This window comes from Heterodontus francisci, chromosome 1, assembly GCF_036365525.1.
Source record: "Heterodontus francisci isolate sHetFra1 chromosome 1, sHetFra1.hap1, whole genome shotgun sequence".
Classification (NCBI taxonomy): Eukaryota; Metazoa; Chordata; class Chondrichthyes; order Heterodontiformes; family Heterodontidae; genus Heterodontus; species Heterodontus francisci.
The window spans coordinates 127,264,648-127,292,108 of NC_090371.1; the positions used below are offsets into that span (position 1 = coordinate 127,264,648).

Sequence of the window (27,461 nt, forward strand, 5' to 3'; positions counted from 1 at the left end):
GTCTCTCTTCATAGCTGAAATGCTCTAGACCAGGCAACATCCTGGTGAATCCCCTCTGCACCCTCTTCAGTGCAATCACATCCTTCCTATAGTGTGGTGACCAGAACTGTACACAGTACACCAGCTGTGGCCTAACTAGCGTTTTATACAGCTCCATCATAACCTCCCTATTCTTATGTTCTATGCGTCAGCGAATAAAGGCAGGTATCCCATGTGCCTTCCTAACCACCTTATCTACCTATGCTGCCTTCAGTGATCTATGACCCTCTGTACTTCCTAGGGTCCTACCATCCATTGTATATTCCTTTGCCTTGTTAGTCCTCCCAAAATGCATCACCTCACACTTTTCAGGATTAAATTCCATCTGACACTGCTCTGCCCATCTTACCAGCCCAACTATATCCTCCTGTACCCTAATGCTTTCCTCCTCACTTTTTACGACACCACCAATTTTCGTGTCATCTGCGAACTTACTGATCATAATGGTCATAGAACTGTGAGCTATGATCGCATTTGGATTATTTGCTGTCAGTATGTTTGCTATCTTCTCAAGTCAATTTGGAGCTGTTTATTTTTCTTTTTTTAAAAAACCTTGCCCCTGCTGTGTTTTTTCTCTGCCCGTTCTTTTTTCTTTCTACCCCCGTTTCTTTTATGAAGGTGTTGAATTCTTATTGGGGTAGATCTTCCAATTACTCTCTGGTGCCTTGCCCGAGTCTTTATTATTCGTTGGTGAAACTTCAGTGCGTATGTCAGCAGATTATTCACCACATGGAAGAGGGAGAATCAGCTGATTGAACTCCTAGTCACCTGACCTTCAAACATTCCACTCCCATCAGAGGGCTGGAGTGCTGAGACTAATAGTGCCCCTCTCACTACCTTAGCTGACAACAGCTAATTCAGCATAGAACAGAGTGGAAAATGGACAAAAAGTTAAACAGTACTGTTATACAGTCTAGTAACAATGGTGGATAGTTCATTGGGATATTAAAGTTGTCATTAATACACCCAGAGGACTAAAGCAGTTGCCCCTTTCCACATCATTTTACAAGAATACTAGGTATCCATCTGATGAAAGGTCACTGACCTGAAACGTTAACTCTGCTTCTCTCTCCACAGATGCTGCCAGACCTGCTGAGTATTTCCAGCATTTCTTGTTTTTATTTCAGATTTCCAGCATCCGCAGTATTTTGCTTTTATTTTATCCATTTGATGTGTCCCTTTGTCCTCCTAAAAGGTTCAAGTTCTCCTGCATTATTGTAATTTCAGTTTTTTTGTTCCAGATTATATACAATTGTAATACCTTGTATGTATTTGCTCCAACCGCTGATAGCAGAAGCATATGGGTGAAAAAGCTAAAAGAAGGTAAGAATTATATGCAATAATCTTTTGCTAATTCATATTTTTATTTGTTGATGGAATGTGGACATCACTGACAAGTTCCAGGAAATTTTTTGGTGGGTGCGCGGGTGATTTATTTAAGTGTGTGGCCCTTTTAAATTTTTTTGCAGAGCTACACATGCACACAATGGCTGCTTACAGATGGAGTATCCTTTGGGAAAAGGACTTACGTTTCCTTTAAAGCACACGAGAGGAAAGCAACTGGAACCACCTCATGTACTTTTTCCCTGGTCATATTGCTCATTTCTCATGTAAGTTTAAAAAAAAAGTGAGACTCTTATGAGCAACTGAAGAGGAAAGCACAGCACCGTGAAGTATGGAGAAACAAACAGGGGACCTGCCCTTGGGCAGATCACCACTACAACATGCATAGGACAATAAAGCTGCTGACTTGTGTGGAGACCTCTGGGTTGCTACGTGGCCATGCCAGGCCAGCATCTATTGCCCATCCCTGATTTCCCTTTAGAAGGAGGTGGCTTCTTGAAGTGCTGCAGTCTGTGTGGCAATGATATACCCACAGTGCTGTTAGGCAGGAAGATCCAGGATCTTGAATCAGCAATGATGACTGACTCACTGCTTATCTCAAATTGAAGAACATGCTTGATGAAACTCCATAAAATTGGCGGGAAATAATAAAATTTTGCTCATTTTAAAATGTCAAAAAGCATATGAAATTGTAAGGATAAATTCCAAAATCCTGAGTGCCTCCAAATGGAGCTCTCCATTCTGGCTGTGGCAGAATACAGTTTACCTCTTAATTCCTTCAAATTTTCAGCTTCTTTGTTGGCTCTGATTGAATTACTTATCTGTCCAAATAGGGTTCTATTGTGCCCAGTAACAGAATCCGATAAAACTGGAAAAATAAATGTAGTTAACCCTTTTGTTGAAGAGTAGATTCTTGAAATGGCTGACTTTGGAAATATGGCACGTCTGTGTTTGGAAAGTAGCTCTGTGGCAGAAGCTGCTGGAATATTTAATACTAGTACATAGTGGCAAGTGGTTGAATGGTTATCATACTGCACATTGAATTTGTAATCTGGGGGAAGTAGATAAAGGTATTTGGAACATCTTTGCTGAGGAAAAGCCTCACCTTAAACAATAAGTACGAGGAGCTCATGGACTTCTTTGTCACTAAGATCAAGACCATCCGATCAGCTGCCTCTGCCGCTTCCCTCCCTTCCACAAGCCCACCTGGCCAAACTTTCCATAATGCTCCACCCCCCTGTCCTGAACACACATCTTTGTCTAGTTTCTCTCCTATCTCCCCTCGTGTCCTCTCGGAGCTCATTTTGTCTACAAGACCCACTTCCTGCTCCCTTGATTCTATTCCCACTAAACTGCTGACTACCTAACTTGCCCTCCTGGTCTCCACATTAGCTGATATTGTAAGCAGTTCTGTCTCTTCAAGTGTTGTACCTCTCTTCTTTAAATCTGCCGTCATCATCCCTCTCCTCAAAAAACCAACTATTGACCCCACAAACCACTGTCTCATCTCCAATCCCCCTTTACGATCCAAAGTCCTTGAATGTGTTGTCGCTTCCCAAATCTGTTCCCATCTTTCCCAGAACTCCATGTTTGAATCCCTCCAATCAGGTTTCCACCCCGCTATGGTCCTGAATCAGCTCTTATCAAAGTCACAAGTGACATCCTATGTGACTGTGATACAGGTAATCTTTCCCTCCTCATCTTCTTGACCTGTCTGCAGCCTTTTAGATGGTTGACCACACCATCTTCCTCCAGCATCTCTCCACTGTTGTCCAACTAGGTGGGACTGCTCTCATCTGGTCCCATTCCTACCTATCTAATTGTAACTAGAGAATCACCTGCAATGGCTTCTCTTCCTGTTCCCATACTGTTACTTGTGGTGTCCCCCAAGGATCTATCCTTGGCCTCATACTATTTCTCATCTACATGCTGCCCCTTGGTGACCTCATCCGAAAGCATGGCATTAGTTTTCTTATGTATGCTAACAATACCCAGTTCTACCGCGCCACCACCTCTCTCGAATCCTCCGCTGTTGCTAAATTATCAGACTGCTTACCTGACATCCAGAACTGGATGAACAGACGTTTCCTCCAGTTCAATGTTTGGAAGACTGAAGGTATTGTTTTCAGTCCCCACTCCAAACTCCATTCCCTAGCTACTGACTCCATCCCTTTCCTTGGCAACATTCTATGATTAAGCCAGTCTGTTCGCTGGTATCACATTTGACTCCAAGATGAGCTTCCGACCTCTTAGTCATGCCATCAATAAGATTGCCTATTTCCACCTCTGTAATATCACTTGACTTCGCCCCTGTTTCAGCTCATCTGCTGCTGAAACCCCCATTCATGCCTTTGTTACTTCTAGACTTAACTATTCCAATGCATTCCTGGCTGGTCTCTCACATTCTACGCCCCGTAAACTTAAGGTCATCAAAATTCTGCTGCTCATGTCTTAGCTCGCACTAAGTCCCATTTCCCTATCACCCCTGTGCTTGCATACCTACATTAGCTCCTGGTCAAGCAATGTGTTGATTTTAAAATTCTGGTCCTTGTTTTCAGGTCCCTCCATGGCTTCATTCCTCCCTATCTATGTAATCTCATCCAGCCCCACAACTCTCTCAGATATCTGTGCTCATCTAATTCTGGCATTTTGTGCATCCCCGATTTTAATTGCTCCACCATTTGTGGCTACACCTTCAGTTGCCGAGGCACGAAGCTCTGGAATTCCCTCCAAACACCTTTCCACCTCTTCACCGCACTTTCCTCCTTTAAGACACTCCTTTTAAAACCTACATCTTTGATCAAGCTTTTGGTCATCTTATGTGGCTCAGTGTCATATTTCATTTTATAATGCTCTTGTAAAGTGCCTTGGCACATTTTATTACATTAAATAAATATAAGTTGTTGCAAGGAAGAAAAAATTAATACATGCTGATCTGTTCTAGCTGTCATTAGAAAATGCAAGCAATCAAGTTTGTGGAATAGGTAAAACCATTAGAGTAGTCCGTCAGTCAACCCTCTTGGGTTGAGAATAGCATGTGACACTGGGAGAGGGGAAGTGAAACACTGAAGGGAGCAAAATGCATGAAAGCATCTTTTTTAAAATTTATTTAGAGATACAGCACTGAAACAGGCCCTTCGGCCCACCGAGTCTGTGCCGAGCATCAACCACCCATTTATACTAATCCTATATTCCTACCACATCCCCACCTGTCCCTATATTCCCCTACCACCTACCTATACTAGGGGCAATTTATAATGGCCAATTCACCTATCAACCTGCAAGTCTTTTGGTGGTGGGAGGAAACCGGAGCACCCGGCAAAAACCCACGCAGACACAGGGAGAACTTGCAAACTCCACACAGGCAGTACCTAGAATTGAACGCGGGTCGCTGGTGCTGTGAGGCTGCGGTGCTAACCACTGTGCCACTGTGCCGCATCAGGGTTACCATAACTAATCCTGATGCTTGCCACAGACAAGTTTCCCACATGACCATTCAGAAGAGGCTGTGAGCTAACAACGAAAAACGGGGATGTTGGGTTGTGATCCCTCTTCCCCTTCTGCACGTTGTTGGATGGCTAGCCTCAGGCACTGAAATCAATAACAGTACCTCTACACTTACCTCAGTAAACCAGGGAAGAAATCTGGTACTTTTCTTCTGTGTTTATAGTTCAGTACCACTGAACGATTCAGGAACCTATTTTCATTTTTACTCTATTTTATTTTATGTTGTAGCTTGTTCAATAAGAGCCTTTGTAGAACTTTTTCTGGGAAGATTAATTTGATTAAGTATTGTCTTGATGCAATTAATTATATATGGTCTGTGGAAGGAGTAAACTTGATGGGTCTAATGGTGTTTTCTTGGTGCATACTGTTTACTTCTGTTAAGTTTCAGTGCTGATATCATCAGTGCAAAGCCCCACAGCAGTGGCTCTGGTACCTGATGTGCTGGTCTCAGGCACCCAATTGTAACCTAAAAGGTTTGCTGTGGAGAGTGTCAATAAAGATTCCATCCTACTGGCCTTTCTGTCACTAGCCTAAATAAATTCTGGCAAATTTAATTTTGGTTTGCATTGAACTGTGCAAGACCTGCACATCAGGAGCTTTTACTGAACCAGATGGTGTGATTAAACCAACTTAATATATTTACTTACAACCTCAAAATGCTTCTGTGACTATGGACATTGATCAATTTAGCTGCTTCCTACATTTGAACCTATGCCAATATAAAGTTATCAGCAATCACTGTTCAAACAATTATACATATTTTAAAAATCAATAAACTAAAGATCATTAAAAACAATAGCTTTAGTAAAGAGATGTTGGTGTAATTTGCTCCTTCAGTTGGTAACTTAATAAAGATTTTTATGCCTTCAGTTTCAACTTATAAATGAAAATAAATGGCTTTTAAACATACATTCTGTCTGCTTCCGAAATTGTAGAACTTTCGACTTAACAAGATTAGATTGTGCTCAAATTAGAAGCTATTTTCCTCAACTGAGTTCGTAATTAAGTCAGTGATCATCATTCTTTTAAGTTAATTCATACTTTTTTCTTTTTAAAATAGAAATAAGAAATAATGACTCAATAATGCCAAAATATCATCCACAATTCTGGGCAGAAGGAGCATGGCAATGCTGTAGACAAGCAGATAAACTTGCTCCAGGCTGTGAGGAATATAACCTCATTGGTGATAGTAAGTATTGCATTTCTTAATTCAAACAAAGTAAGTGTTTGAGTGGAAAGACTTAAATAGAACATAGAACATTACAGCGCAGTACAGGCCCTTCGGCCCTCGATGTTGCGCTGACCTGTGAAACCATCTGACCTAAACTATTCCATTTTCATCCATATGTCTATCCAATGACCACTTAAATGCCCTTAAAGTTGGCGAGTCTACTACTGTTGCAGGCAGGGCGTTCCACGCCCCTACTACTCTCTGAGTAAAGAAACTACCTCTGACATCTGTCCTATATCTATCACCCCTCAACTTAAAGCTATGTCCCCTCGTGTTTGCCATCACCATCCGAGGAAAAAGACTCTCACTATCCACCCTATCTAACCCTCTGATTATCTTATATGTCTCTATTAAGTCACCTCTCCTCCTCCTTCTCTCTAACGAAAACAACCTCAAGTCCCTCAGCCTTTCCTCGTAAGACCTTCCCTCCATACCAGGCAACATCCTAGTAAATCTCCTCTGCACCCTTTCCAAAGCTTCCACATCCTTCCTATAATGCGGTGACCAGAACTGCACGCAATACTCCAGGTGCGGCCGCACCAGAGTTTTGTACAGCTGCAGCATGACCTCGTGGCTCCGAAACTCGATCCCCCTACTAATAAAAGCTAACACACCATATGCCTTCTTAACAGCCCTATTAACCTGGGTGGCAACTTTCAGGGATTTATGTACCTGGACACCAAGATCTCTCTGCTCATCTACACTACCAAGAATCTTCCCATTAGCCCAGTACTCTGCATTCCTGTTACTCCTTCCAAAGTGAATCACCTCACACTTTTCCTCATTAAACTCCATTTGCCATCTCTCAGCCCAGCTCTGCAGCCTATCTATGTCCCTCTGTAACCGACAACATCCTTCGGCACTATCCACAACTCCACCGACCTTCGTGTCATCCGCAAATTTACTAACCCACCCTTCTACACCCTCATCCAGGTCATTTAAAAAATGACAAACAGCAGTGGACCCAAAACAGATCCTTGCGGTACACCACTAGTAACTAAACTCCAGGATGAACATTTGCCATCAACCACCACCCTCTGTCTTCTTTCAGCTAGCCAATTTCTGATCCAAAGCACTAAATCACCTTCAATCCCATACTTCCGTATTTTCTGCAATAGCCTACCGTGGGGAACCTTATCAAACGCCTTACTGAAATCCATATACACCACATCCACGGCTTTACCCTCATCCACCTGTTTGGTCACCTTCTCAAAAAACTCAATAAGGTTTGTGAGGCACGACCTACCCTTCACAAAACCGTGCTGACTATCGCTAATGAACTTATTCTTTTCAAGATGATTATAAATCCTATCTCTTATAGCCTTTTCCAACATTTTACCCACAACCGAAGTAAGGCTCACAGGTCTATAATTACCAGGACTGTCTCTACTCCCCTTCTTGAACAAGGGGACAACATTTGCTATCCTCCAGTCTTCTGGCACTATTCCTGTCGACGATGACGACATAAAGATCAAGGACAAAGGCTCTGCAATCTCCTCCCTGACTTCCCAGAGAATCCGAGGATAACTCCCATCTGGCCCAGGGGACTTATCTATTTTCACACTTTCCAAAATTGCTAACACCTCCTCCTTGTGAACCTCAATCCCATCTAGCCTAGTAGTCTGTATCTCAGTATTCTCCTCGACAACATTTTCTTTCTCCACTGTAAATACTGACGAAAAATATTCATTTAACACTTCCCCTATCTCCTCTGATTCCACACACAACTTCCCACTACTATCCTTGATTGGCCCTAATCTAACTCTAGTCATTCTTTTATTCCTGATATACCTATAGAAAGCCTTAGGGTTTTCCTTGATCCTATCCGCCAATGACTTCTCGTGTCCTCTCCTTGCTCTTCTAAGCTCTCCCTTTAGATCCTTCCTGGCTAGCTTGTAACTCTCAAGCGCCCTAACTGAGCCTTCACGTCTCATCCTAACGTAAGCCGCCTTCTTCCTCTTGACAAGCGCTTCAACTTCTTTAGTAAACCATGGCTCCCTCGCTCGACAACTTCCTCCCTGCCTGACAGGTACATACTTATCAAGGACACGCAGTAGCTGCTCCTTGAATAAGCTCCACATTTCGATTGTGCCCATCCCCTGCAGTTTCCTTCCCCATCCTACGCATCCTAAATCTTGCCTAATCGCATCATAATTTCCTTTCCCCCAGCTATAATTCTTGCCCTGCGGTATATACCTGTCCCTGCCCATCGCTAAGGTAAACCTAACCGAATTGTGATCACTATCACCAAAGTGCTCACCTACATCTAAATCTAACACCTGGCCGGGTTCATTACCCAGTACCAAATCCAATGTGGCATCGCCCCTGGTTGGCCTGTCTACATACTGTGTCAGAAAACCCTCCTGCACACACTGGACAAAAACTGACCCATCTAAAGTATTCGAACTATAGTATTTCCAGTCAATATTTGGAAAGTTAAAAGTCTCCCATAACAACTACCCTGTTACTCTTGCTCCTGTCGAGAATCATCTTCGCTATCCTTTCCTCTACATCTCTGGAACTATTCGGAGGTCTATAGAAAACTCCCAACAGGGTGACCTCTCCTCTCCTGTTTCTAACCTCGGCCCATACTACCTCAGTAGACGAGTCCTCAAACGTCCTTTCTGCCGCTGTAATACTCTCCTTGATTAACAATGCCACATCCCCCCCTCTTTTACCATCTTCTCTGTTCTTACTGAAACATCTAAATCCCGGAACCTGCAACATCCATTCCTGTCCCTGCTCTACCCATGTCTCCGAAATGGCCACAACATCGAGATCCCAGGTACCAACCCATGCTGCAAGCTCACCCACCTTATTCCGGATGCTCCTGGCGTTGAAGTAGACACACTTTAAACCAAGTTCTTGCTTGCCAGTGCCCTCTTGCGTCCTTGTAACCTTATCCCTGACCTCACTACTCTCAACATCCTGTACACTGGAACTACAATTTAGGTTCCCATCCCCCTGCTGAATTAGTTTAAATCCCCCCGAAGAGCACCAGCAAATCTCTTCCCCAGGATATTGGTACCCCTCTGGTTCAGGTGAAGACCATCCTGTTTGTAGAGGTCCCACCTACCCCAGAAAGAGCCCCAATTATCCAGGAAACCAAAACCCTCCCTCCTGCACCATCCCTGCAGCCACGTGTTCAACTCCTCTCTCTCCCTATTCCTCGCTTCGCTAGCACGTGGCACGGGCAACAACCCAGAGATAACAACTCTGTTTGTTCTTGCTCTAAGCTTCCACCCTAGCTCCCTGAATTTCTGCCTTAAATCCCTATCTCTCTTCCTACCTATGTCGTTGGTGCCTATATGGACCACGACTTGGGGCTGCTCCCCCTCCCCCTTAAGGATCCCAAAAACACTATCCGAGACATCACGAACCCTGGCACCTGGGAGGCAACACACCAACCGTGAGTCTCTCTCGTTCCCACAGAACCTCCTATCTGTTCCCCTAACTATGGAGTCCCCAATGACTTTTTAAATTAAGGAAGTTGTATTGGTATTTTATAAATTTCATATGTTGTTTAAACTGCTTCTTATTCAGAAATTCATAATATTTTATAATTTTATTTGTGTACATCCAATGGGTTTCTAACTGATTAGGCACTGAGTTATATTTGATGGTGGGTGATATATTGAATAAAACCATTCATAGAATATTTACAATGTATTTTTATACCATTGGGTAATTGCAAACCTGCAATCCCCATTAGGATTCAACTAATTAGGGATTCAGCTAATGATTTTTCATTATGTTGTAAGTTTAACCACAATCTGTCTGTGTCTTTTACTGGGCACAGAATTAGTGCCACGCTGGCAGAACATGTCCCAACCAGGAGGCCCAAGGTCGGCCTGAAATTGGCCCTCGGGCCTCATTAAACAATGTTGTGCAAGCTGCCAGCACCTGCTCATGCATTTATTTAGAAGAATATCGAGCAGTTGCCTCGCTGGCAGCAGCTCAAAGGTAGGTTTTTTTATATCCGTTCATGGGATGTGGGTGTAGCTGGCAAGGCCAGCATTTATTGCCCATCCCTAATTGCCCTTCAGAAGGTGGTGGTGAACTGCCTTCTTAACCTGCTGCAGCCCTTGGGGTGTAGTTACACCCACTGTGCTGTTAGGAAGGGAGCTCCAGAAATTTGACCCAGCGACAGTGAAGCAACAGCAATGTAGCTCAAAGTCAGGATGGTAAGTCCCAAGAGCAAGGTTGGAGGATGGGTAGAGGGCAGAAATTGTTAAGATTGTGGAGTTAGGGGACCAATCCTGCACAAGAACTCGGGTTTAGTTAGCGGTGACTGCTTAGGATGCAGCGGCCATTGAAGAATCCTAAGCAGGGCAAGCCTGATGTCTGTGTCACATATCGCCGCCCAATTTCTGTAAAGCAGGGGTGTCCAACCTTTTCATGTGGGGGGCCATATTACAATTTTTGTTTTACATAGTGGGTTGGTGAGACAATTTTGGTAAGATAAAGGCATTAAAATTTAATTTGACGTTGCTAAGCTGGGGGGGAAAGTGAGCTGTGAGGAGGATGCAAAGAGGCTCCAATGTGATTTGGACTAGTTGGGTGAGTGGGCAAATGCATGGCAGATGCAGTATAACATGGATAAATGTGAGGTTATCCACTTTGGTTGTAAAAACAGAAAGGCAGATTATTATCTGAATGGTGATAGATTAGGAAAGGGGGAGGTGCAACAAGACCTGGGTGTCCTTGTACACCAGTCGCTGAAAGCACGCATTCAGGTGCAGCAAGCAATTAGGAAGACGAATGGTATGTTGGCCTTCATTGCAAGAGGATTTAAGTACAGGAGCAAGAATGTCTTACTACAGTTATACAAGGCCTTGGTGAGACCACATCTGGAGTATTGTGTGCAGTTTTGGTCTCCTTATCTGAGGAAGGATGTTCTTGCCATGGAGGGAGTGTAAAGAAGATGTACTAGGCTGATTCCTGGGATGGCAGGATTGATGTATGAGGAGAGATTGGGTCAACTAGGCCTATATTCACCACAGTTTGGAAGAATGAGACGGGATCTCCTAGAAATCTATAAAATTCTAACAGGACTAGACAGGCTAGATGCAGGGAGGATGTTCCCGATGACTGGGGAGTCCAGAACCAGGGATCAGAGTCTCAGGATATGGGGTATGCCATTTAGAACCAAGATGAGGAGAAATTTCTTCACTCAGAGGGTGGTGAACCTGTAGAATTCTCTACCGCAGAAGGCAGTGGAGGCCAAACCATTAAATATATTCAAGAAGGGGATAGATATATTAATGCCAAAGAGGTCAAAGGATTTGGGGAAAAAGCGGGAATAGGGTACTGAATTAGACCCAGTCATGATCCTTTTTGAATGGTGGAGCAGGCCCGAAGGGCCGACTGGCCCACTCCTGCTCCTATTTTCTATGTTTCTATGGTTATCTTACTATTAATCAAAATGAACAACTAATGTGCATTTTTGTGAAGAAGTTTTAAATGAGAAGATTAATTTATTGACTTACTTTCTCGTCACTATGTTGGATACTGATTTAGTGAGATATCTGGCATTATTTTGCTTGTACAGGTAGTCAGTGTTTATCTGCACACTTGCTGTAGTGAGCCGGAGTGTTCCGGATAGATATCCATCTGTCAGGAGTGATCGTGATTGCTCCCTCTCCCTCCTCTCTCGCTCTGTATCTGTCTCTCTCCCCTCCTTCTCTGCATCCCCCTCCTTCTCAGCGTCCCACTCCTTCTCAGCGTCCCACTCCTTCTCAGCGTCCCACTCCTTCTCAGCGTCCCCCTCTTTCTCTGCGGTCCCCTCCTTCTCTGCAGTCCCCCCTTTTCTTTGCGGTCCCGCCTCCTTTCTCTGCAGTCCGCCCCCCTCTTTCTCTGCATCCCCCCGCTCCCCTCTCTGCACCCCCCTTTCTGCCTCCCCTGCTCTGCCTCCTGCTCTCTGCCCTCTCCCCTGTCCCCCTCTCTGCCCCCTTCTCTTCCCCCCTGACCCCCACCTCTCTGCCCCCCCACCCCCACTTTCTGCCCCTCTGCCCCCCTCCCCTCTACTCTGAACCCCCCACTCAAACGCCGTCTGCCCCACCGTCTCTACCCCACACTCTGCCCCCGCTGTCCCCCCGTCCTCCATCTCTGCCCCCTCTGCTCCCACCTCTCTGCCCCCTCTCTGCACCCCTCTCTTTCGCCCCTGTCTAACCCCCCCTCTAGCCCCCCCTCTCTAACCCCCCTCTCTAACCCCCCTCTCTAACCCCCCTCTCTAACCCCCCTCTCTAACTCCCCCTCTCTAACTCCCCCTCTCTAAACCCCCTCTCTAACTCCCCTAACCCCCCCACTCTAACCCCCTCTCTAAGCCCCCTCTCTAGCCCCCTCTTTCCAGCCCCCCCTCAGCCCTCCCTCTCTGTCCCCCCTCTCTGTCCCCCCTCTCTGTCCCCCCTCTCTGTCCCCCCTCTCTGCCCCACCTCTCTGCCCCACCTCTGCTCCCCACAGCTCTGCCCCCACTGCCCTCCACTCTGCCCCTCCCCCCTTTCTGCCTCCCTCTCTGTTCCCCACCTCTCCACCCCTCTGCCCAACCATTCTGCCCCACCTCTCTGCCCAACCATTCTGCCCCCCCCTTTCTGCCCCCCGCACCGTCTCTCCCCCCCTTCCACCCCCTCTCTGCCCCCCGACCCACCTCCCTGATCACCCCCTCTGCCCTCCGCCCCCCTCGCACCCCCCTCTCTGCCTCCCCTTCTACCCCTGTCCCTGCCTTCCCCTCTCTGTCCTCCCTGTCCCCCCCCGCTCTGCCCCCCACTCTGCCCCCTCACTGCCCCCACCTCTCTGCTCCCCAACTCTTCCCCCTTTCCCCCCCTTCTGCTTCCCCTCTCTGCCCCCCCTCAACCCCCCTCTCAATCCCCCCAGCTCCCCCTCTCTGCCCCCTCTCTGCACTCCACTGCACCCCCCTCCCCCCCCCGCCAGCTCTCTCTCTTTCTGACCATTACTTGGAGCGGGAACGGCAGTTTCCGAACTTCAGACAGATTCGGGGTTTTCCGGCGGGTTCCGAGTTTTTTTTTGAAAGCCCACTGGAAAATCCTGAATCTGTCCGAAGTACGGAAGCCGCTGTTCCCGCTCTTAGCACCTGTAAATATGGAGAGAAGTGTTAATGAGCATTAGACAAAGATCTAAGCTTAGAAATTCCAATTCAGCTGTGAAAAGGACAGTGTGATTTAAAAAAAATATTTATATTAAAGCCAGTCTTGTCAGAAAGAAGAAGCCAAGGGAAATTTCTCATCTCTGAAATTAACAGTCACGGACCCCTGACAAGGATGAGGAACGGCCGGGTACAGTTTACATCCCAGGCTGGATGGAAACCTTTGGCGAGCAGGATGCTGGCCTGCAGGCCCGATGTTGGACAACCCTGATGTAAAGGACTTAAAACCTAATTTACATATTTACATAACCTAACACCTGTTTTAGGTGGCTGTCAGAGACACTGAAAGGAAAAGTGGCCCACTTTCAGGTCAGACGTCTTGGATGAAATTCTTGCATTGAGACCCAATTTTGACCCCATAATGTGTCTTTTTGACCACAGGATGTCCCAAAGTGCTTTGCATCCAATGAGTTCCTTTTTGAAATGTAGTTGCTATTGTTTGTAGGTAAATGCAACTGCAATATTGATCTGCTCATTGCATAAATGATCATTGCATATCCAAGCAAATAATGGCTAAGGGGTCCTTACAAAAATTTTCTGTCATCACAATTGGTACATTGGCGCATTTTTAGCATTTCAGATCTCTTTTACTTAATATTGAGTCAAACCTCTTGAACAGACCAAGTCTTGATTGAAAATTGCTTATGAGTATGTTGAATGTTTATTGATGGTAGCTACATCAAGCTAGAAACATTCATCAATCTATGAACCTAATTATTTTGACTGTGGTTAAATATGTTCTTCAGTCAATTTTAATAAATTTTTGTTGGAGATTGTTGTAATATTTTCTCTGTTGAAAGCAATGTTTTTTGTTTTTTAGTAACTCGAAAACCACTGCCACCAACACCAGATGATTTGGTAAGAAATTACAAGAAAAAGCCCACTAAGTCTACTTATTAGTTCACTATTATATGCATTACTATTAATGGTTGCTTACGAAGTGTAAATAATATTTCTAATAGCTGTTAGCAATGAAAGCTAAATCTCATCAGATCATTAATCACTTGCTTTCATTGATAGTTCCAGTATCTCTTGCAGACCAGCTTATGTTTGAGTCTTACAGTATTGTCCTCACAGAAGTGATTTGCTGAATCTACAAAAGGATGCTTGAAAAAGCAATGCATAGAACCCAAGAACACAAGAATTAGGAGAAGGAATAGGCTATTTGATAAGATCATGGCTGATCTGGTTATGGCCTCAACTCTGCTTTCCTCTCTGCTCCCCATAACACTGGACTCCCTTGTCGATCAAAAATCTAACTCAGCCTTGAATATATTCAATGACCCAGCCTCCACTGCTCTCTGGGGAAGAGAATTCCACAGTCTAACGACCTTCTGAAAGATAAAACTTCTCCTCATCTCAGTCTTAAATGGGTGACCCCTAATTTTTAAACTGTGTCCCCGAGTTCAAGCCTCCCTCACAAGGGGAAACATCCTCTCAGCATCCACCCTGTCAAGGTCCCTCAGGATCTTATATGTTTCAATAAGATCACCTCTCATTCTTCTAAACTTCAATGGGTTTGGAAACAAAAAATGCTGGAAATACTCAGCAGGTCTGGCAGCATCAGTGGAGAGAGAAGTAGAGTTAATGTTTTCAGGTCAGTGACCTTCCATCAGTTCTGATGAAAGGTCACTGACCTGAAACATTAACTCTGCTTCTCTCTCCACAGATGCTGCCAGACCTGCTGAGTATTTCCAGCATTTTTTTTTAAATTTCAGATTTCCAACATCTGCAGTATTTTGCTTTTATTCCAATGAGTATAGGCCCAAACTGCTCAAAGTTTCCTCATAAGATAACCCCTACATCCCAGGAGTCAGTTGAATGAACCTTCTCTAAGCTACTTCTAATGCAATTACATCCTTTCTTAAGTAAGGAGACCAAAACTGTACACAGTACTCCAGATGTTGTCTCACCAACGCCCTGCACAACTGTGGCAAAATGTCCCTACTTTTATATTCCATTCCCCTTGCAATAAATGACAACATTCCATTTGCCTTCCTAATCACTTGCTATACCTGAATACTAACTTTGTGTGATTCATGTAGCAGGGCACCCAGATAGTAGAGTTCGGCAGTCTCTCCATTCAAATAATATAATGCTTCTCTACTCTTCCTGCCAAAGTGGACAAGGTCACATTTTCCCACATTAAACTTCATCTGCCATATTCTTGCCCACTCACTTAGCCTATCTAAATCCCTTTGTAAAGCCTTTATGTCCTCTTGACAGCTTACTTTCCTACCTATCTTTGTGTCATCTGCAAATTTAGCTACCGTACATTCGGTCCTTTCATCCAAGTCATTTATACAGATTGTAAATAGTTGAGAGCCCAGCATTGATTCCTGTGACACTTCACTAGTTACAGCTTGCCAACCTGAAAATGACCCATTTATCCCTACCGTCCGCTTCCTGTTAGCTAGCCAATCCTCTATCCCTGCTAATAAGTTACTTCCTACACCATGAGTTCTTATTTTGTGTAGTAACCTTTGCATCGCCTTATATAATGCTTTTTGGAAATCCAAGGACACCATATCTACAGGTTCCCCTTTATCTACATTGTTTGTTACATTCTCAAAGAACTCTAAGTTAGTCAAATATGATTTCCCTTTCACAAAACCATGTTGACTCTACCTGTTTGTATTGTGAGTGTCTAAATGTCCTGCTATTACCTCCTTAATAATGGATTCTAGCAATTTCCCACGACAGATGTTAGTCTAAGTTCTTTCAAATTGATACTATCCTTAACTTCCTTAGTTAGCCATGGATGGGGCATCCTTCTCCGTCTTTCGTATTGGAATATATCTTTGCTGAGAGTTATGAAATATCTCCTTATATATCTGCCACTGCTTCTCTACTGTCCGACCTTTTAACCTATTTTCCCAATTCATTTTAGCCAACTCTGTCTTCATACCCTTCTAACTGCCTTTAAGTTTAAGACACTAGTCTTAAACCCACACTTCTCAATCTCAAACTGAATGTGAAATTCTTTCATGTTATGATCACTTTTGCCTAGAAGCTCCTTTACTCAGAGGTCATTAATTAATCCTGTTTCATTGCACATTACCAGGTCTAGAATAGCCTACTCCCTGGTCGGCACTAAAACATACTTCTCCAAAAAATGGTCCCAAATACACTCTGCCAATCTGATTTGTCTAATCTATATGAAGATTAAAATCACCAAGGATTATTGCAATACCTTTCTTAGAAACCCCTATTATTTCTTCCTGTATTCTCTGTTCTACAGTGTAGCTACTGTTAGAGGGCCTATAAACTACTCCCATAAGGGACTTCTTTCATTTGCTATTTCTTATCTCCACCCAGACTGATTCTACATCTTGATCTTCTGAACTAAGGTCATCTCTCAATATTAAACTCATGTCATCCTTAGTTAACAGAGCTACGCCACCACCTTTTCCTAGCTTCCTGTTCTTCCAAAATGTCAAGTACCCTGGATTATTCAGGTTCCAGCCTTGGTCATTGCAACCACATCCCTGAAATGGCTATAAGGTCATACATATTTATTTCTATTTGTGCTATCAGTTCATCCATTTTGTTATGAATGTTGTGTGCAGTCAGATAAGAGCCTTTAATTCTGTGTTTTTACCATTCTTGCAAACTCTGGTCTTATCTGCTGGTGCACTCTTAAATTTGTACACTTCGTCTCTTCCTGCCATACTCTGGTTATCATTACCCATATTGCCATGTCTTTTCTCTTTCATTTACCACATCTCCCCTTATGTGATCCCTCCCCCCAACTATTTAATTTAAAGCCCTCTCGACCATCCTAGTTATACGATACGCCAGGACACAGGTCCCAGCACAGTTCAGTTGAAAGCCATCCCAACCTTACAGCTCCCTCTTTCTGGTGCCCGTGCCCCATGAATCGAAACCCCTTTTTCCCATACCAATCTTTAAGGCCCACATTCACCTCTCTAATCGTATTTACCCTATGCCAATTTGCTCATGGCTCAGTTAATAATCCAGTGATTATTACTTTTGAGGGTATGCTTTTTAATTTAGCCCCAGCTGCTCATACCCCCTATGCAGAACCTCTTTTCTAGTCCTACCTGTCGTTGCTACCTATGTGGACCACGACAACTGGATCCTCCCCCTCCAACTGCAAGTTCCTCTCCAGCCCCAGGCAGATGTCCTGAACCCTGGCACTGGGCAGGGAGCACAGCCTTCGGGACTTGTTCTCGGCTGCATAGAACCGTATCTATCCCCCTGACTATACTGTCCCCTACTACCACTATATTCCTATTTACTCCCCCCCCTTGAATGGCTGCCTGCACCATGGTGGGTCTGCTCAACCACCCTGGAATCCTTCTCATCCACACAGGTAGCTATCACCTTGTATCTGTTGGATAAAGTCAGGGGCTGAAGCTTTTCCTTCACTACATGCTGGTTCCCCATACCTGCTGACTCAGTGTCACTCCCTCCTGTCCCTGACCATTGATCAACTCTAAAGTTCTGCCTAACCTAAGGAGTGTGACTGCCTCCTGGAACCAGCATGTTTAAAAGTATTGAATTTTGAGAAGAGCTTTTACAGAGAACAAACATTTCATTTGATTTCACTTTCATGATTGGGAAAGTAGGAACGATTACAACATCTTGGACCCAACCTCCAAAACACTGTATTACTGAATATTCTATTTTTGAGAGCCAAGTCATGTTAATAGGCTGGGTGATTAACTGTAAAATTTTGATCTTAGGCAGTGTGATTAACTGTATAATTTTGATCTTACATTGTAGGAAATATTTTGGAATTCACCTGCCTTAATGTGTATATAATGCATGATTATTCTGCCATTAGCTCTTGGCTTATTAGAGCTCAAAAAATGAACATTGACACAAAGTTGCATCTGAACACTTTTATTTTCCTAACTTTATGCATGGAAAGATATTCTAGTTATCGGAATAATCATCACAAATAGTCCAGTAACTTGGTTTTGCAATTATGACAACACAGCAATAGCTAGGTTTAATTTAGTATGATAAAACTTAGTGAACACACAGCCTTAGCTGGTTTCAGCTTAATTGATGTAACTCAGTTTCAGAATTACAGTGTTTAAGATTACACTACATACAGTCACTTGTAGTTTTATAGCAACATATAACTGACCTGTATTTAATTCTATGGTATCAGTAAATCAGCTTATGACCTCATTGTTTAGGAATGGTTACACTGTTCAGTCAAGGTTGGATCTTTTCACTGTGGCTTTCCTATCCTTACATCAGTCTGTCTATATTACCTAGATATGCCTTCCATGAGTCCTCTGTATTCAATTGTATTCAGTTTTTCTAGTTCACCCAGTGCTGTCTTTTCTTTTTCTTCTAGTTTATTATTTGCATGTATTTTATTACATATATTTATTATATGGATAAAATTCATATTATGGAATTAACTGATCAATACGATAAGAACCCTCTCATTAGATAAACTTGAATTCCCTGGACTTAATTTATTCTTTTGAGCATTTTTATGAATTCTGTGACTGTTCTGTTTAGCTGACTTAATCTTTAGTGTGAATAGACTAACGCAAAATCAGCCTTTTGTCATTAAGTTTTCTCCAACCAATTCCTGATTATGTTGTCTAACTAACCTTGTGTTCCTTTATTTCACTGCCACCTTTTATCTGAACTGTCTAAGCGATGTAGTCATGCCTTTTGTATTTGAGTCAAAAGCTTTCAAGAAGAATATGGTTTATCCAGCATCCTATTCCAGCATTTAATCTTCACTTTTGCACTTAATATTTAAAGTTTTAGACATTGAAGGTGTTATTCGTGAGTCTGGTGGTGACACCATCCTGGGAGTTATTTTGGTGAAATGGTGAAAACAGGCGCTAAATAGGTGCTGTGCTAATAAGACATGCCTATTTAAAATCTTGTTTTAGCGTGCAATTTTGGCCCTATTGGCTAATTAAGCATAATAAAAGAGAGTCCTGCAGGTTTAGCACTCAATCACTCATTAAATGCAACTTTTGTGGAGAGGATTTGTGGTCTCCACTCACCCACTTCCACTGAAGATGTGGAATGTGCTGGCTGACACACAGCGACATATTTAAGGATGGCTTAGGCACCATGAGATGGTATGCAGGTTCATGGATGTGGCACTGGAGGACCTGGTGGAGGAGGTCCAGAGAAGGAGGGATGTCCTGTACCTGCAGTGGGGTGGGAGGGGAGAGAATCCTCCTCGCCCTCCTGTCCTTTATCTTGCAGCAGCTGGCGCTGCTTTGCCTGGCCTCATCTCCTCCCATTCCTCCCGCAGACCAAGAAGAACCCTGAGCAAGATGCTGAAGACCAAGCACTCCATTTCTCCTGATCACTCCTATTAGGTAGAGGAGCACAGCACTTGCTCTCTTTAGGTGAAGTTTTTAGAGAATTTCCAGAATAAATGCTGGTGGAGTGTTGGTGAAGTCCCGACAAAATGTCCCTGAAAATATCCTAATTTATTTCAAAAGTCCTCTTAGAACCTGCAACAGAAAGTAAACGTTAAAAGGTGATTATAATACTTTTTAAGTAGTGCTCGAAATTCTCTGCAACGACAAGTTTACTCCTAGTCAGCTGGTTGCTGTTAGAGTGCGTTAGGTCAAGTACTAACCACCAAAAAGCTGTTTAGCCTTCTTAATGAGTGCTTCTAAACAATTTAAGTGGCAATTAGCTGCTTAACGATCCTCTAAGCAGCCATGCCGAGGGCAAGCTTCCACTCCTTTACCAAGTTGGCATCTTGTGTTAATCATGAGCTAAACTGCCATTTCAGCTTATGATCCCATTTGGCCACCTCAGATGCTCTTTAGCACCTCAAGTATTGGGGGAAAATTCCTCCCCCCCCCCCCCCCCCCCCTTGTCTTTCTGGACGTTGCTGTTAACCCGATAGATGTGTTTGACAATTTCAAAAGCCCTTGACTTAACGTTTGTGAAAAGCTGTTCTTTGGTGGTCATTATTATAGGAAGCGCTTCTTTATAAGAAATCAGTGGCCCCTGACTTAAAGGGCAGAGAGCCAGTTACCTTTTAAGGATCTTTACAAGGTTGTAAACATTTAGAAATTCAGGAACAGCCTTTTGACTCTATCGTCGCTTTCTACTAGTTTGACCATCTAGTTTTTCAGATGCAATTTTGAACACAGAAGTTGTCCCCTACTTGAGAATTTCCTACTATCATTACGAAATGGAATATTAACCTTATTCTGTCACATTGATTTCATCCCTATTTTACCTACAGGAGAGCAGCATAAATAATTAAATGCTAAATGCATTCTGGAGAGATTTCAAGCAGTATTTGTTAACCACAAGAACAACTGAATTCTAACAAATTTTGTCCTTAGTACACCCAGTGCAGGGGGAGTTTGGATGCTGATGAAGCTCTGTGCTGGGAGTGTTAAGCTGAAAATGATCCTGTAATTATAGCTCCATATTTAACTGCTTAAGTGCATAGGACAAAATCAAGTTGACCTTTAGTTGTGTGCAACCTAATATATAAAAACATTCAAGCAGTTACTTTTCTATTTATGGAATCATGTTAAGGTGCAAATCATAACTGACTAGATAACGGCAAAACACTACATGCCTTAAATGCTTTGTTATCTAAAAATACTTGGCAACCCAATGCAACTTGCATGACTGGACAATTTAGGCAAATTTTGTAATTTTAGCCAGATTTGGATAGCGTTTGATTTATGGACGTTACTTTTCATTGAGCAATATTCTATCTTGTCTCTTTATTCCATATAACAGCAATGTAGCAATCTACCAGGACGTCTTTTTAAGCCTCCATTATGCTTACCACAAGATGAAGATGATGATGATGATGAGGAGGAGGAAGAAGAGGAGGAGGAGGAGGAGATAGTTCTAGCAATGTATGATTTTGAAGCATTAGAGACCCACGATTTAAGTCTAGTTAAGGGTGAAGAATATGTCCTGTTACAGAAATGTGATGTCCATTGGTGGAAAGCAAAAGATAAAAATGGGTAAGTGTCTTCTGCTGGCTCTTGTCACTTGAAACCAATGTATTTGGATGCTTGGTGTGATTGAACACAGCATAATTCATAATAAATATCACTCTGAAAAGTTCCATTGCTATTAGTAAAGAAATCGCTCAAAGTAATACACATTAACTCAGTCTGTGGCACTAAAAATTAGCTGGTACTAATGTGGAGTCACAATCCTTCTAATTTTCATGACTGTTGGAGATTCAAAAAATACTGTAACTTTTTCTTTCTGTCTGTTTTATCTCACACTCTCAATCCAACTTTCTTTCTGTATTTCTTTAGCTTTCTGTACCTGATTTGACATTGAATTCACTATTCCATTTTACACTTCCCGGTTCAATGGAGCTGCTCTTTAATGACCCTTCAATCTGATTATGGAGATGAACAGTTGCTTACTTTGTTCACATAGGTCCCAGATGCCATGTAGAGAGTGCTGCATTTTTTGGATAGTTGGCTAGCAGGAACTTGCAGTGCAAAAATCCATTGAAAATCCATGGGCAAAAGTAATGAATAGCACTACTAACCACAAAATCATGCTCATCATTATTAATTATGCTGTGAAGCTAAGTGCATTAGGTTCCTGATGGCTGCAACTGTGCTGATATGCTGGTTAGCTGCTAACTGGTTTAAAAATAAAATAGCACAGGATTAAGTTTAAATTTGACTGTTAACCTTAGTACTTGATAGTTCATAAGGGAATATTAAGAACTATGATTTTTGTGAATCTTATAGAAAGCTTCTTGTTTATTATCTCTCTCTCTCCCTTCCCAGCCATAATATTTAACAACAGTAGGGAAATTTAATAATAGAACAAACTTAAAGGCTTTGTATACAGTAAATGGCGGAACCCACAGGAGTATTGACAGGCAGAGAGATCGGGGCGTACAGGTCCACAGATCACTGAAAGTGGCAAAGCAGGTGGATAAGGTAGTCAAGAAGGCATACAGCATGCTTGCCTTCATCGGTCGGGGCATAGAGTATAAAAATTGGCAAGTCATGCTGTAGCTGTACAGAACTTTAGTCAGGCCACACTTAGAATATTGCGTGCAATTCTGGTCGCCACACTACCAGAAGGACGTGGAGGCTTTGGAGAGGGTACAGAAGAGGTTTACCAAGATGTTGCCTGGTCTGGAGGGCATTAGCTATGAGGAGAGGTTGGATAAACTCGGATTGTTTTCACTGGAACGACGGAGGTGGAGGGGTGACATGATAGAGGTTTACAAAGTTATGAGCGACATGGACAGAGTGGATAGTCAGAAGCTTTTTCCCAGGGCGGAAGAGTCAGTTACTAGGGGACATAGGTTTAAGGTGAGAGGGGCAAAGTTTAGAGAGGATGTGCGAGGCAAGTTCTTTACACAGAGGGTGGTGAGTGCCTGGAACTTGCTGCCGGGGGAGGTGGTGGAAGCAGGTACGATAATGACGTTTAAGAGGCATCTTGACAAATACATGAATAGGATGGGAATAGAGGGATACGGTCCCCAGAAGTGCAGAAGGTTTTAGTTTAGGCAGGCATAAAGATCGGCGCAGGCTTGGAGGGCCGAATGGCCTGTTCCTGTGCTGTACTGTTCTTTGTTCTTTGTTTCTGAATGCACAAAGCATTCGGAATAAAATAAATGAGTTAACAGCGCAAATAGAGACGAATGGGTATGATTTAGTGGCGATTACTGAGACGTGGTTGCAGGGAAACCAGAATTGAATATCCAAGGGTAATTAGTAATTCGGAAGGATAGACAGGAAGGAAAAGGAGGTTGTGTAGCTTTGTTAGTAAAGAAAGAGATCGATGCTGTAGTGAGAAACGATATAGGCACTGGAGATCAAGGCGTAGAATCAGTCTGGGTAGAAATAAGAAATAGCAAAGGAAAGAAGTCACCGGTGGGAGTAATCTATAGGTCCCCAAACAGTAGTTCTGCAGTGGGGCACAGTATAAACCAGAAAATACTGGGGGCTTGTAAGAAAGATACGGCAATAATCATGGGTGATTTTAATATGCATATAGACTGGATTAGTCAAATTGGCAAAGGTAGCCTCGAGGAAGAGTTCATTGAATGTATTAGAGATTGTTTTTTGGAGCAATATGTTGTGGAACCAACCAGGGAGCAGGCTATTCTAGATTTGGTGTTGTGTAATGTGGTGGGATTAATAAATGATCTAATTGTTAGGGATCCTCTCGGGAAAAGTGATCATAACATGCTAGAATTTCAAATTCAGTTTGAGGGTGAGAAGCTGGAGTCCCACACGAGCATTCTGGAGTTAAACAAAGGTAATTACATAGGCATGAGGACAGATTTGGCTCTAGTGGACTGGGCAGGAAGACTACAAGGTAGGACAGTTGACGAGCAGTGGCAGATGTTTAAGGAGATATTCAATTTATCCCAACTAAAATATATTCCAGAGAGGAAGAAAGATTCTAAGAGGGGGAAAAACATCCGTGGCTAAGCAAAGAAGTTAAGGATAACATAAAAACAAAAACTAAGGCATACCATATTGTAAAAGCCAGTGGCAGGCTGGAAGATTGGGAAACTTTTAAAGAACAACAAAGGGTTACTAAAAAAGTAATAAAAAGAGCAAAGGTAAATTATGAAAGAAAACTAGCGGAAAATATAAAAACGGATAGCAAAAGCTTCTATAAGTATATAAAAGGGAGGAGAGTAGCTAAAGTGAATGTTGGTCCTTTGGAGGATGAGACTGGGGATTTAATAGAAGGGAACACAGAAATGGCAGGGACACTAAATCAGTATTTTGCTTCAGTTTTCACGGTGGAGGACACTAGTACCATCTCAATAGTACCAGGTAATGCAGAGATTATAGAAAGGGAGGAACTTAGAACAATCATCATCACTAGGGAAAAAGTACTGAGCAAACTATTGGGGTTGAAGGCAGACAAGTCCCCAGGGCTTGATGGCCTACATCCTAGGGTCTTAAAGGAAGTGTCAGTGTAGATAGTGGATCCATTGGTTATAATATTCCAAAATTCTCTGGATACGGGCAAGGTTTCAGTGGATTGGAAAAAAGCTAATATAACGCCCTTATTCAAAAAGGGAGGGAGGCAGAAAGTAGGAAACGATAGACCAGTTAGTTTAACATCTGTTGTTGGGAAATTGTTAGAATCCATTATTAAGGAAGTAATAACAGGACATTTAGAAAGTCAAAACACAAACCAGCAGAGTCAGCATGGTTTTATGAGGGGTAAATCGTATTTGACTAATTTGCTAGAGTTCTTCGAAACTGTAACAAGCAAAGTGGATAATGGGAATCCTGTAGATGTAGTTTATCTGGACTTCCAGAAGGAATTTGGTAAGGTGCCACACAAAAGGTTAATACACAAGGTAAGTTCACGGGGGTTAAGGGCAATTTATGGGCTTGGATAGAGGATTGGCTAACCAACAGAAAACAGAGAGTCGGGATAAATGGGTCTTTTTCTGGTTGGCAAGATGTAACTAGTGGGGTGCCACAAGGTTCAGTCCTCAGGCCCCAACTATTTACAGTTTAAATAAATGACTTGGATGCAGGGATAGAAGGTACTATAACCAAATTTGAAGATGACACTAAAATAGGTGGGGCGGTAAGTTGCAATAAAGAAATAAGAAATCTACAAATGGATATGGATAGGTGAGATAAATGGGCCAAAATTTGGCAGATGGATTTTAACGTGGATAGATGTGAGGTTATCCATGTTGGTCAGAAGAATAGAAAGGCAAATTATTATCTAAATGGAGAGAAACTTCAGAGTGCTTCGATGTAGAGGGATCTGGGTGTCCTCGTGCATGAATTGCAGAAAACTAGTTTGCAGGTACAGCAGGTAATAAGGAAGGCAAATGGAATTTTGGCATTTATTGCTAAAGGAATAGAGTATAAAAGTAGGGAAGTGTTGCTGCAACTGTACAAGGCATTAGTGAGACCGCACCTGGAGTATTGCGTACAGTTTTGGTCCCCTTACTTGAGAAAGGATGTAGTTGCATTGGAGGCAGTTCAGAGGAGGTTCACTAGATTGATTCCAGAGATGGGGGGCTTGTCTTATGAAGAGAGATTGAGCAGTTTAGGCCTTTACTCTCTGGAGTTTAGAAGAATGAGAGGAGATCAAATTGAGGTATATAAGATGATTAAGGGGATTGACAAAGTAGACATAGAGAGGATGTTTCCTCTTTTGGGGTAATCTAGAATGAGAGGTCATAGTTTTAGGACGAGGGGTAGCAGATTTAAAATAGAAGTGAGTAGAATTTACTTCTCTCAAAGGGTCGTGAGTCTGTGGAATTCACTACCCCAGAGTACGGTGGATGACGGGACATTGAGTAAATTTAAGGAGGAGATAGACAGATTTTTAATTAGTAATGGGTTGAAGGGTTATGGAGAATGGGCAGGAAAGTGGAGTTGAGGCCGAGATGAGATCAGCCATGATCGTATTGAATGGTGGAGCAGGCTCGAGGGGCTGAATTGCCTACTCCTGCTCCTAGTTCTTATGTTCTTATGTTCTTAACTATATTACATATTTCGATATGTGACCAGCAAATCATCGAATGTTTACAGCACAGAAGGAGGCCATTCAGCCCATTATGTCCATGCCAGCTGTCTGAAAAGAGCAACTCACCTGGTCCCACCACCCCACCTTTTCCCATGGCCTTGCAATTTTTTATCTCTTCAGGTAATTATCCAATTCTCTTTAGAAAACCTCAATTGAATCGGACTCCACCACACTCTCAGGCAGTGCATTCCAGATCCTAACCACTCAGTGCTTAAAATAGTTTTTCCTCATATCGCTGTTGCTTTTTTTGCTTCCACCATGTTCTTGGGAAGTGCATTCCGGATCCGAACCACTCACTGCGTAAAAACGTTTTTCCCATGTCGCTGTTGTGTTTTTTGCCAATCACTTTAAATCTGTGCCCTCCGGTTCTTGACCATCCCACCAATGGGAACAGTTTCTCCCCATCGACTCTGTCCGGACCCCTCATGATTTGATCACCTCTATCAAATCTCCTCTTCATCTTCTCTACGGAGATCAGCCCCAGCTTCTCCAATCTATTCACGTAACTGAAATTCCTCATCCTTGGAACCATTCTTGTAAATCTTTTCTGGACTCTCTCTAATGCCTTCACATCCTTGCTAAAGTGTGGTGTCCAGAATTGGACATAATACTTCCGTTGAGGCCAATCATACAGATCTATCCCAGGTTACTGTGGGAAGCGAGAGAGGAAATAGTTGGGGCCTTAACAGATATCTTTGCAACATCCTTAAACATGGGTGAGGTCCTGGAGGACTGGAGAATTGCTAATGTTGTCCCCTTGTTTAAGAAGGGTAGCAGGGATAATCCAGGTAATTATAGACCGGTGAGCCTGACGTCAGTGGTAGGGAAGCTGCTGGAGAAGATACTGAGGGATAGGATCTATTCCCATCTGGAAGAAAATGGGCTTATCAGTGATAGGCAACATGGTTTTGTGCAGGGAAGGTCATGTCTTACCAACTTAATAGAATTCTTTGAGGAAGTGACAAAGTTGATTGATGAGGGAAGGGCTGTCGATGTCATATACATGGACTTCAGTAAGGCGTTTGATAAGGTTCCCCATGGTAGGCTGATGGAAAAAGTGAAGGCACATGGGGTCCAAGGTGTACTAGCTAGATGGATAAAGAACTGGCTGGGCAACAGGAGACAGAGAGTAGCAGTGGAAGGGAGTTTCTCAAAATGGAGACGTGTGACCAGTGGTGTTCCACAGGGATCCGTGCTGGGACCACTGTTGTTTGTGATATACATAAATGATTTGGAGGAAAGTATAGGTGGTCTGATTAGCAAGTTTGCAGACGACACTAAGATTGGTGGAGTAGCAGATAGTGAAGGGGACTGTCAGAGAATACAGCAGAATTTAAATAGATTGGAGAGTTGGGCAGAGAAATGGCAGATGGAGTTCAATCAGGGCAAATGCGAGGTGATGCATTTTGGAAGATCCAATTCAAGAGTGAATTATACAGTAAATGGAAAAGTCCTGGGGAAAATTGATGTACAGAGAGATTTGGGTGTTCAGGTCCATTGTTCCCTGAAGGTGGCAACGCAAGTCAATAGAGTGGTCAAGAAGGCATACGGCATGCTTTCCTTCATCGGACGGGGTATTGAGTACAAGAGTTGGCAGGTCATATTACACTTGCATAGGACTTTGGTTCAGCCACATTTGGAATACTGCGTGCAGTTCTGGTCGCCACATTACCA

At 43.1% G+C, this 27,461-nt stretch overlaps 1 protein-coding gene across 6 annotated transcripts in view; it reads left to right on the forward strand.

Moving 5' to 3' along the window:
* Window positions 1-27,461, forward strand: part of tec (tec protein tyrosine kinase) — a 220,643-nt gene that overhangs the window by 117,212 nt on the left and 75,970 nt on the right. For all 6 annotated transcript variants that reach the window (XM_068035798.1, XM_068035818.1, XM_068035846.1 and 3 more), the window contains 4 exons: window positions 1,281-1,362; window positions 5,951-6,079; window positions 14,104-14,141; window positions 21,015-21,247. In XM_068035798.1, the coding sequence (XP_067891899.1) occupies window positions 1,281-1,362; window positions 5,951-6,079; window positions 14,104-14,141; window positions 21,015-21,247 (482 nt within the window). The remainder of the gene's footprint in view (window positions 1-1,280; window positions 1,363-5,950; window positions 6,080-14,103; window positions 14,142-21,014; window positions 21,248-27,461) is intronic.